We start from the raw sequence: 12,738 nt of genomic DNA, 5'->3' as shown, positions 1-12,738 counted from the left end.
GGCTATTCTACATCGATGTATCCATCAACAACAAAAGGAGACTCTAGCCATGGAGGAGCAGCATCTCGAAAATAAGGAGTGCATCCGACAATTTGAAGGCAATTTGGATGTGTTGTGTTAGAAAATTGAGCTAGTGAAGCTCAAGATGGAGGAGAACAACCAGAGCAATGAAGAAGAATTCATTGGACTGGATCTGAAGAGTCCAGCGCTGATGGAGGAGTAATATGTTCTCTCATGCAGTTTTTGAAAAATGTTTTTTTATGGCAAACTATAAATGTATATATTTACTATTACAATTTTGTCGAATGTATAGCCATAGGCTACTAGAAATGAGAAATTTTTGTAGGAAGCATGGGGAAAGATCTGAAGGAAAGGATAGGGAACAATTGATGTCTCATAAGCCCTTATTAGGATCGAAAATATGATGTCAAATCCCAATTTTACACACGAACGGGCACGATTTATATATAAAAACACTACTCATTCTTGTTAAAAAAAATAATTAATCACTTAAATTTGTAATATTAATCCAAAAGGTACAGTGGGGAAGACATTGAGAACTGGGGCGACTTAGGGTTTCTGTAACCCATCCTAGGGTTTCTGCAGCCCCTGCTATGGCAGGCTTGACAGGCACAGCACAGTACTGAAGACACCAGAGCGGATACGTGGTTATCGTGAGCCGGCCATACGCAAACAGAAGAATGCAGCCCCCTCAGGGGGAGGGCGATGCGCCTCCCCCCAAAAAGGACAGTCAAACGCAGCAGACGGAAGAATGGGACAAAGAAAACGAACAGAACGGAGGTAATACGGGACGCAGCAAGCAACAGGACAAGGAGCCAGGTCAGGAAGACAAAAATAAGGCAAGTTCCTCCACATGCAGGCCAGTGGCAACTCATAGGCCAAGAGTGGAATTTCCCAGTCACCGTATCAATGCCAGAATACAGTTTATGAGAGATCACGCGCTGATCGGAAAATTCATTGGAATATGGCCGACTGAGAGAGCGCTGAGGAGCTGGATAAGCACCAAATGGAACCCAAAAGGACACATCACTCTGCATCTAGGGCCAAAGGGGTTTTTTACTGCAGTCTTCAACTGCCTGGAAGATCGCAATAGGATTCTGGATGGGGGTCCTTATTTTTTCAATTCTGCAGGATTATATCTCAAAGCGTGGGTCGAACGATTCAATCCAGACAAGGAAGACCTTAGCTATGCCCCCGTGTGGATAAGGTTGTACTCGCTTCCTTGGGAATACTGGGAAGAAAAATCTCTTCAGGAGATTGGGAATACACTGGGCGAGTTTGTCAAGGTCGCAGAGGAAACAAAACTATGCAGATACACGTCTTATGCACGGATCTGTGTTTACATGGATCTAAAGCAAGCCCTGCCAGACACGGTAAGTTTCTTTCATGAAGATGTTGAATGGATTCAAGTTATAGACTATGAGCATGTACCGTTTAGATGTAGGAAATGCCATGATATAGGGCATCTCTACAGAGACTGTCCTCTGAACAGGAAACCCCCTTCTCAAGAAAGTTCAGATAACCAAACGCCTGATGGTTTTACCAAGGTTACGAACCGAAGAAGAGGGAACAAAAAATCGACAGCCAATCCCAAGACAAATCCAGTCAACATGTCAAAACCCTCAACGAGTAATAGCTTTGAAGCCCTAGCCAAGACTGACATGCAAGATCCTGATAAGGAACCGCAGAATGACAAAGAATCTAATAAAGAGCAGCCAGAGGAAACTTCACAGCAACCAGGAGATGTCCCATTCAAGAAATCAATCCTTCAATCCCAAACCAAAACTCAATCCTGGCATTCTCAAGGAATGGAAGTTGATAATCCTGAACCAAGCTCCAAGACACCAAAGGAAAGAGAGGAACCCTCTCAAGAACCCCAGATCATGGAAGAAGATCCTGAGAATATAGACATAGGTGAACTGGATATCCTAGGACTGGAGCAAGCATGCAAAACAGGGAATTTTGACAAAATACCAGACCGGCAAGTGGACAACCTGGTAGAGGTCCTTAATCGGGCACAGAAGAAATACTCTTTAGGAGTCCAGATAGGAAGTCCATGGGATGGCAAGTTTATCACCAAGGACAGCAAGAAGAGAGGAAGAAAAACAACCCTTGAGAGAACCATCAAGATAGGCGAGGTGTTAGTTGAGTCAGGGAGGTATGCCAAGCTGACCAAGTACTTCAACACTGACCCCCATCCTTCTCAATGAAGCTGATATCATGGAATATAAGGGGGCTCAACGGCCCAAGGAAAGGCAGACTATTAAAAAATATGCTTATGCAGGAAAAACCAAGTATACTTTTTTTGCAGGAGACTAAATGCAACTCGACAGTTTTGGAAAAAATAGCAGCGAAAGCCTGGCCAGGAGGGCTAGTAACAGTTGTTGATGCTCAAGGGGCATCGGGAGGACTTGCAATACTCTGGGATGCGCGAGTCATTCAACTAAACAACATACATGCTAACAAGAGCTTCATTCAGGCAACATTTCATCTAATCGGCACCAACACCCATGGACATGTAACTAATGTATACTTCCCTCAGGATACTACACACAAAGCTCAAATTCTGAATACACTGTCAGAGCTCAACTCAGACAGGCTATACCCGCTTTGGATATCTGGAGGCGATTTCAACATGATAGCAAGAATGGAGGAGAAGCAAGGAGGCAGAAGCAGAACAAACAGTGACGGGAACCTGCTAAAAGACTTTATTCAAACCAACTGGCTGGTAGATGTTCCTTCAAGCAACGACATCTTCACTTGGAACAATAAAAGAGAGGGATCGCAACAGATAGCTTCGCGTCTTGATAGATTCCTTATTTCAGACAATGCAACTCACCTGGGAGGGGAATTCATAGCTTCCATCCTTCCTGTTTCAGGCTCAGACCACTGGCCTATCGAACTTCAATGGAACAGGCCAGGTAACAGTATCAGGCGTCCATTCCGATTCGAAGAATTCTGGTTAACTCATCCGGATTTTGATGAATTAGTTAGATCAACTTGGCTCAAATTCAATCCTATCAGCGGTACAAAGATGTCCATGTTTCAGCAAAAACTAAAGCATCTTAAAGGCGAAATCAAACGCTGGAATTACACCACTTTTGGCAATATTTTTAAAGCTCAGGCTACTCTTAATCAAGAAATGAAGATGGTCCAGCAAAGAATTATCACTGAAGGACGCTCCGACGAACTTACCAAGCAGGAACAAGACATCGAATCCCAAATATTAGAGAGAGCTCAACAGGAGGAAACCCTCTGGAGGCAGAAATCGAGGATTAGATGGCTCAAAGACGGGGAAAAGAATACAAAATTTTTCCACAAAACTACAGTGCAGCGCAGAATGAACAATTACATCACCCATATCAAAAATGAGCAGGGGAATAGAATAGAGACTCATGAAGGCATTGAAGAGGAATTTCTCAGATACTTTAAGAAAGCACACCAAGAACCCAGTATGGACAGAATGCCTGCTATAAACAAGATCCTAAGGGACATTCCAAAAGTAATTACAGAGGAGCATAATAGTCTCCTCCTCAAACCCACCAACTTGCAGGAAGTTGAAGATGTTGTTCAACAATTGAAGGCAGGGAAAGCGCCGGGCCCGGATGGATTCACATCAAACTTTTTTCATAAGTTTTGGGATCTTATTAAAATAGAGGTATGGCAAGTGGTGGAGGAGTCCCGCTCATTACGTTGGATGTACCCAGGGCTGAATGCCACATTCATTGCTTTAATTCCAAAGGTGGAAGAATCCAATACACCAGACAAGTACAGACCGATTGCTCTATGCAATATTATCTATAAAATCGTCTCAAAAGTTATAGCTACCAGACTAAAACCGCTGCTCCCTCTCATAATCTCGCCCGAGCAGTCTGGTTATGTAGAAGGCCGGCAAATAACGGATGGGATTATTTTAACTCATGAGATAATCCATTCTTTGAAGCAGACCAAAAAACCAGGTATGCTGCTTAAGATAGATTTATCAAAAGCTTTTGATAGTATCAGTTGGGTTTACATTCAAAAAATTCTTACTGCCTTTGGTTTTGCCCCGTCATGGGTCAGATGGATTATTAATCTTTTGTCTTCAGCTTTTTTCTCCGTTCTTATCAATGGTATCCCCTCGGCAATGTTTCGTCCTTCCAGGGGTATCAGGCAGGGAGACCCCCTTTCACCTTTTCTTTTTGTTATTATGGCTGAAGGACTAGGTAGAAGTATAACTTCAGCCCGGCTCTCTCAGCGTCTAAAAGGCCTATCCTTCAACAATTCCCCAACTTACTCCCACCAGCAATTCGTGGATGACAACATGCTTTTTGGTTATCCATCGGTTCAAGAAGCTCGCCTCCTCAAATCCCTCCTTTCAAACTTCTCTGATGCCTCTGGAGCCCTTATTAATCGTGTCAAATCTCAAATTTTTTTCTTTAATACCCCTGCTCCCACCCAAAAAGCCATTGCCTGTATCCTTGGTTTCACCATTGCTTCCCTTCCCTCCAAATACCTTGGAGCTCCTTTAATTGCCTCGGCCCTCAAACACTCATCTTGGAAAAACTTGCTAGAAAAGCTTGAGGCTCGGCTCACCCTCTGGACTCACAGAGCCCTTAATATGGCCAGCAGACTTGTTCTCATCAAGGCAGTTCTACACTCCATGCCCTTGTATCTCTTTTCTATTCTTGCAGCACCTAAATGGGTTCTCAAGGAAATAAAGAATCTCCAGCGCAACTTCTTATGGGGGAGCTCAGGCCACAATCGAAAGTGGGCTCTGGTTAAATGGGACAAGGTATGCCTTCCGAAGAAAGCTGGGGGCATTGGGCTAAGAGATCCTGGGCACAGTAATAGGACGATGGGAGCTAAAGTCTGGTGGAGGTGGCTAGCAAATCCTAATACCCCCTGGGCCTCCCTCTGGACAGCAAAGTATGCGAGCAACTGCCCTATGGAAGAGAGAATTCGAATGACAGAATTAAGCACGGGATCTGTAATTTGGAACTCGGCTATTCAACATAGAGATCTCATACAAAAGCACAGCTTCTGGGAAGTCAAGAATGGAAGCACTGCAAGATTTTGGGAAGACTCCTGGCAGCAACTCCCAAAGATAAAGGACGCACTCCCTAACCCTCCATTACCAGAGCAGGATATCAATCAGTTAGCCAAGGTTAGTCAGTTCTGGAACCCCTCTTCCACACAGGGACATAGACAATGGATGGATGCAAATCAAATCATAATGCACAACTCTGAGCAAGTTCAGCAATATCTTTCCACAGAATTACAAAAGCGGCAAATCCCTATCTCAGAAGAACCGGACATACTAAGATGGGGATATGAAGAGAAAGGGACCTTCACCACAAAGGAAGCGTATAAGATAATAGTCCAAGATCAGATAATCAAAGACACTCTATGGGATAAAATCTGGCACTCATCCATCTGGCCGAAGGTGTCCACTTTTTTATGGCTCCTATGTCATAATAAAATTCTAACATGGGATAATCTCAGGAAAAGAAGCTTCTCGGGCCCATCTATATGTCTCAACTGTAAGCAAGAAGAGGAAACAGCTATACATCTAATGCAAACCTGTCAAATAGGACGAAAGCTGTGGGAAAAGGTGGCCTTCTGATGCCAAAAAGACGGCAAAGTGCAAGGAGATCTAAGAGCTACTATTCGCAACTGGAGTCAAGAGCCATACCAAAGCAAACTCCTCAACACTCTATGGCAGCTTATACCTGGTTTACTGATGTGGAACATCTGGAAAGAGCGGAACAGAAGAGTTTTTAAGGATCAATCTATGTCCTTAGAGCAGATATGGACCAAAACACATCAGAATATCAAGGAGTCTCTATCAATCAAAGACTGGTACCCAGAAGATTTCCCTTCATTACCGCAGGAAAAAACAGTGTGGGACAATTGGAAGATTCAGGTAAATCAGCAGACGATCATAAAAAATAATCCTACTATGAAGAGAAAAGAATCAGCAAAATGGACTCCGCCGCCCAGTAACATGTTCCAGCTTAACTTCGATGGAGCCTCAAAGGGTAATCCAGGGAAAGCAGGGTATGGGGGGGTCTTCAGGGATCACTATGGTACTCCTCAGCTCATCTTTATGGGCTCAAAAGGTTGGGATACCAACAACTCAGCCGAATTGGAGGGATTGTGGAGAGGTCTCACCCTGGCTCAAGAAAGAAGCTTCTTTCCGCTTATCATAGAAGGGGATTCACAAATCATTATAAGAATGGTCACAAAACTAATGCATGGATCCCCCATACATAAAATTAGCAACAGTTGGAGGATGGCCCAAAGGCTCGAGCTAATAGACAGATGGCTTTCTCAGCATCAAGCAATTTCCTTCAGACACACCAGGCGGGAAGGAAACAAGCTCGCTGATTTTCTTGCTAATCTCGGAGTGGAAATTGGGGTAGAATTCTTTGCAGGCACAATCTCCAGCATAGCCTCCGAGGATCAACTCTCTGAGTTCCAGAAAATTGTGATACAGGATAAACTTCAGGAGGATGACACACACCCGGATGCGGGTGGCAATCAATGTTATTTATGAGGGGCCGCACAGAGCAGGCAGCTGGCCCTGCACCTGGCTGGCGGACGGCCCCCATCGCATGCGCCTCGGGCTGGCAGACACCTTCAAAGGCACGCGAATTGAATCCGCTGCAGAACGGTATGTTGGTCACACAGTTCAGCATTTATAAGCGCCTGGTTCAAGAGAATTTGGGTAAGATTTTATCTATGGCTTTGTTTTTAATTCACGCCATTGTCATTGGTTTATTTCACCTCCGCTTGATATTCTTCCCGCACCCTTGCCTGGCTCAACGTATTTGGAAGCTCGCCTGGTTAATTGATGTTATTGGGCTCCTCTGCACTCAAATTCTCACCCATCAGCTCCGCCTCCTTCCCTTTCTCAGTCAGCCTGTTATCCTAAGTATGCCTCACCGTCGAGGAATCTCGCGCAGAGGAAGCAACACTGGGAATAGAGCAAGAACCTCTCGGCCTGCTCCGCAGAATGCCATTCCCATTGCATCGACATCCCCTTCTTCTCTGCCCCCGGGTCAAGCTGGGTCTCTTCCCCACAATTTTTTTCAGACTACCAGGTTCACCTTCCACAGTAGGCTCAACAGGCCTGTATTGACGGCAAGCATCACATTTATTCTCGCTGAGGAAGAGAGTAATCCTATCAGCTCGGCTCACGCTACTTCCTCTCAATCTCAGGAAGATAGCGTTCTTCAAGGGGAAATGGCCGGGGTGGTGTCTAACGCGGATAATATGCAGGATGACACCCCTGTTTCCAAAGAGCCTCTGCATCCGGTCGACTCAACTCAGAACGAGATTCTGGCCTATGGGCTGTCTTAGCGTGCAGGTTGCATTCTCAATCTGGTGACTACTCCTGATGGTGGCATTGAAGGAAATGATGACAATGGCTTCGTCACCTGGGTCGCTTCGTCTAGCCAGGTGGATAAGGACATGCCTGACTCTCCGCAGCATGCAGACTAAGGCCGGCTCATCACCGACGGGTGGCATTCTTGCCTCTGCTCTGTGTAATTTTGACTATGTGTCTTCGTTTCCAAGTCTATGGTCCTATGTCTGGTTTATGTTCTTGTTTAAGCTCGTGGCGCTAGCCAACCTGCTCTCTGTTTACTGTTACAACTGTGGGTTTGATGGGTACCATTTTGTCTTTTTGATTAATGGCGGGCATGATAGTATGCGTCTTAGTAAAATTTCTAAAGATGTTAGCTATGTCATGTTAGAAGCAGAATAGAAATATCTCAGGGGGTCATGGTCCAACACAAAATCTTTTGAAGTCTGTAATGTGAAATCAGCAAAAAGCATGAAATGTATATCTCTGAATATCTGGCTGAGGGCTGGCATCTGCCCCCTCTGAGGTCTCAACCTCATTGTACATAAATTTTCTCTTTTTTAATAGAATTAGTATTTACGCAGAAAAATAAAATAAAATTATATATTAATCCAAATGGTTTATAATATTAATAATCACATTTATTAATAATATCAATATTAATTATATCATTAATAATATCGATAATATTATCATATTATTCAAAAACTAGCCATTTAATATAGTCGTTACATATTAATATTTTAATAAATTAAGAAACTAATATCATTATTTAAATATTATTTTTCAAAACCTAGTTGTTTAATATGGCCGCTACCTATTAATATTTTTAATAAATTAATGAAATAATATCATTATTTAAATATTTTGTTCAAAAAGTAGTTGTTTAATATAGTTGTTACATATTAATATTTTAATAAATTAATAAACTAATATTATTATTTAAATATTATTTTTCAAGAACTAGTAATAGTTGGTTTTAATAAATTAATTTAAATATTAATTTTCAAAAATTAGTCGTTTAATATAGTCATTACCTATTCATATTTTTAATAAATTAATGAAATACTATCATTATTTAAATAATTTTTTTTCAAAAACTAGCCATTGAATATAGTCTTTACTTAATAATATTTGTTTTTAATATATTAATAAATTAATTTAACTAGTATTGTTCAAATATAGCCGTTACTTGAAATTATGTCTCTACATTTCTCTCTATTTAACCATTTTCCATGGGCTCTTCATCTGGCCCTGATGATGAACCACACTTGTTGGTTCCAAACCCATCGGCCAAAAAATTCTATCATGTGATTTCTATGCAAAGACTTTGTTTAAATAATAAATATTATTGTAAATTGTCATTATAACTATTATCATATTTATAATATAATGATAATAATATTTTATAATATATTTATTATTATTTTATTTATATATTTATTAATATCAATAATATGAACCACATTTATTATCCGTACAACCACATTAAAAATATTAATATGGTTGATATGGTTGAAGCCTTCATAAATATAACCAAATAAACTATTGCAACATGAAGAATGCCTTACTAATGCACACATTTACGTGATTACCTATGTATTAAAAAGCTATGAAAAAAATAAAGTATAAATGAATGTTATAAATAATAATGAGGAAGTGATCATGGAGGAACTTATTAAAATTGGAATAATGTTAAATCCCTAGGAAATTGGTGGGCGTGAAGCCATGTGGCACGAATGTAATTTTTTAAATTTATTAAAAGTAATGGACCATTTTGCTAAATAAAATTTGGTTACATATAAATGAACGTCTTTTTTAGAACGAAAAAAGCATGATTGTATACATATAAATGAATGTTATAAATAATAATGATGAACTTATAGAGGAGCTTATTAGAATTGAAATAATCTCAAATCCCTACGGAATTGGTGGGCCCCATCATGAATATAATTTTTAAAATTTATTAAAATTCAATGGAATTTAACAAACTCTTTAATAAACTACAACTATTGATAAACATTAAGACTAAGCATATGCTGAGCATATTCCATTGAAAATCAATCTAAACCCTCAATTAAAAATAAAATAAAAAATCAAGATCATCATCCATCTTAAATTGAAATAAAAAACTTTTGATAAACATAATTGTAGTAGTTATACAAATGATTTAAAATGATAAATGATCTAACAATTTTTTTGTTACCGTTAACATTTCAATCAATATATAAATCTTAAAATGAATATTTGTGGAACGGGTCTTTGCATTTTTTTATATTTTTGGTTGTTCCAATTCTTAAATATATATATGACACCAGATACTTATATTTTTAGACTATACGGCACGTAACTCTTGCAATTGCTTATTTTTCTATTTTTCTTCCGTGTGAAAGAGTTTGAAAGTTCTGTTTTTCCAATTTCTTGATATTTAATTTATGGCCTGCTTTTGGAATAAATAATTCGTAACAAAATATACCTCAATTATTGCAAATTTCCAGAAGGTTCTGAAGATGTTGTTCTTTCATTAGAAGTAGATATCTGTCCTTCTCATTAATGATTTTTATTTGTTTAGATGTTATAATTCTTTCATATTATTTAGATTAAAAATAATTAATATAATTATGCAATTTAAAATTATTGTTAAGTGGTTAGATGATTTACATTGGAAAAGTAGTTGATATGATTATGTAACTTAAAATTAATGTTAATTAATTGAAAAATCATGTTAGTTTAATGTTATATACATTTTAACTACGTTTAATTAATATATTATAATATATTTATTTTAATATTTTATATATAATTAAGATATACAAAATTAATATAAAATAAAATAAATATTTATTTATACATGTTACTTTAAAGTGTTATAAAAAATTAATATATAAATTTAAATAATATATAACAAGATTTTTAATTATGGAGATTTATTCTAATTTTATCATAAGATTTTTAATGTCACGCCCCTACACCTGCGGTGATATTTCAACCGCTTGTAGCGAGATGCGGTACCACCAAACGCTTTCTTTTTAACAATACTAACGTTTATGGACTACGCCTACTCCAACATAAACTTATTTTAACTTATGTTCTCTTGCAACCAAGTAAAGAGTTATCCTTTATACTTTAAATAAGATCATTCTCAATCATTAACCATGTACAATAAACCGAGAACATCAACAATAAACAAGTACAGAGGGAGGGGCAACTCCCAGAAAGTCTGCCCATCAATATATATATATCAAGAATATCAGATTTTACAACAAGTGTGTCTTGGCCGAACCAAGTCTCACATTTAACCAATTTTTACAAAAGACAGGCCACCTGCCTTTTACAATACATGTGCACCCTTGCACGAAGGGAGGTGCTCACCCGAGCCACCCAAGGTCCCTTAGTCAAGTCCTACACAAAACTGCATCCAAAACGAACCCCGACACCCTAGTCTCCACCTCACCCGGCACAAGAATACCAAACTGCACCTTGAATAACCTACGCATGAGGTATGCGTAGTCCTTATCTCTCATGTGCAGTTTTACCCCTCCCTTATGCGCATAAGTGAATGAGATTCGTTGGTGATTAAATGAGCTCATGCTCCTCTTATTTATATGAGACTTAACGTAGGTCTACATGGGGGTGTACAGCCTCATGGCCGACCCCACAAGCCATTAACATACGCCATGTGTCTTCTTTAAACAAGTCGGCTTTCATTATACTTTATTGATTATTACTCCACGCATATAAACCTTTCGTTCAACACTTAGTCGAATTTCTGTGTGTGCTCACCCGCCCGTGTGCGCTCACCCGCCCGTCGTGCAGACCCGCCCGCCTGTCGTGCAGGCCCGCCCGCCGTGCAGCCGCGCCCGCCTACCGTGTAGCCTCGCCTGACTGTCGTGCAGACCCGCCCGCCGGTCGCCCGCGCCCGCCCGTGCGCCCGTGCACGGTGACTTCGCCCGGCGCCTGAACGCGCCTGTACCCGAGGACCTTACATTTAACATGTAAATAGATTTTGTTACAATAAATGGATTCTCATAAATCTAGAGCTCAAAAACTACCTTGACCAAGTCAAGTTTACCCTAACTACCATAGCAATCCCCCCTCAAGCTTGCCTCTAGAACATTAACCTAGTACGAATCACTTTGTGGAAGTTCATATAAAGAGGTTACCATTTACCTCAGTACATGAATTATATACACTAGTTACATAGGACACATTTTCACATGCATGGTTCATAAAGCATCTCACATTCTCACAGGTCCCCACTCAAGTTGGGATACGAGTACCCTATCCAAGTGGTCCATTACATAACTTGATAATTTCGTGTACCACTACACTCCATGTGTTCCACCTATTGTCTTTAATGGACTTTTCTTTGTCAAGATCAACACGCCCCTTTAACTTCTTGCTTTTCTTATCTCGAACCCTCTTATTTCAAACCCCCTTACCGCAAACTTGATGGAATTTCTACACAATATTACTTGTCATCTATGATGCCTTGGAGGATTTTCTTCCTTCGTGATGGCACCAAATCTACGCTAACACTAATTTCATGAATCCACTCCATAAACATCTGTGTATTTACATTCATTTCAAAATATTTCCTAAATCATTCGCCATGCACACTCAATATAAAAATATAATTCATGAGCACCCATTATCTTTCTTTCCATTAAGCATATTCAATAATTATTCTTCATAAAAGAATACCACTCTCCACCATTTAGCACATGCACTAAATATAATTTCACTAAATTTTCAATAAGGTTTATCTACCCAATTCACATACATAAGCACTCAATTCTACTAATTCCAAATTATAAGAACTCTTCAATTATTGTACGCATAGACACTTCATGCAAAAAAGATATGAAACTTTAATTTATTAACAACACCAACATTTGTTTCTCTCTATGAGCTTCATTAAACATTAATTTGTTCATTAGTTCTCATTGTTCATAGGCTTACAATAAGTAGAATTAAGAAATGCAATATCTTTTCTAAATCCTAAAAGCACTCCATAGATTTCATTTTCCTAAATCCTAAAATCACTCTATAAATCACATTTTTCTAAATTCTAAAGTCACTTAATCTATCCCTAGAATCTCTCATGCTTCTCATGCTAAAATATTATCAATTTTTTCTTATCTCTATCCATAGTTGTTTCAGAAATAAAGAAATTAAAATTATTTACAATAAGGAAATAAAATTCATTTTCCATGTTGAAGCCCCATTTGGAGCTTTACCTCCAAAAAGCTTAATGACATGGAAGCTCTAATGCTCCTGCATCACTTCATCTCCTATTCATTAGATTCTCAAGTTCTCATTTTAATGCCTACAAATAAAGCCATATCTCATGATCACATTCTTCTAAG

General features: G+C 39.2%; 1 protein-coding gene across 1 annotated transcript; it reads left to right on the top strand.

Moving 5' to 3' along the window:
- Window positions 1–701: 701 nt before the first annotated feature.
- On the top strand, window positions 702–6,559 carry LOC149243240 (uncharacterized). Its single transcript, XM_089371154.1, has 4 exons — window positions 702–1,394; window positions 1,569–2,159; window positions 2,333–5,167; window positions 5,810–6,559. The coding sequence occupies exons 1-4, from the start codon at window positions 702–704 to the stop codon at window positions 6,557–6,559; spliced, it is 4,869 nt and encodes a 1,622-aa protein (XP_089227280.1).
- Window positions 6,560–12,738: the final 6,179 nt, after the last annotated feature.

Source organism: Pinus tabuliformis, chromosome 8, assembly GCF_031772625.1.
Source record: "Pinus tabuliformis cultivar Carrire ecotype Pingquan chromosome 8, CPIR1, whole genome shotgun sequence".
NCBI classification, from domain to species: domain Eukaryota; kingdom Viridiplantae; phylum Streptophyta; class Pinopsida; order Pinales; family Pinaceae; genus Pinus; species Pinus tabuliformis.
This window is presented reverse-complemented; position numbering and strand designations above follow the sequence as displayed.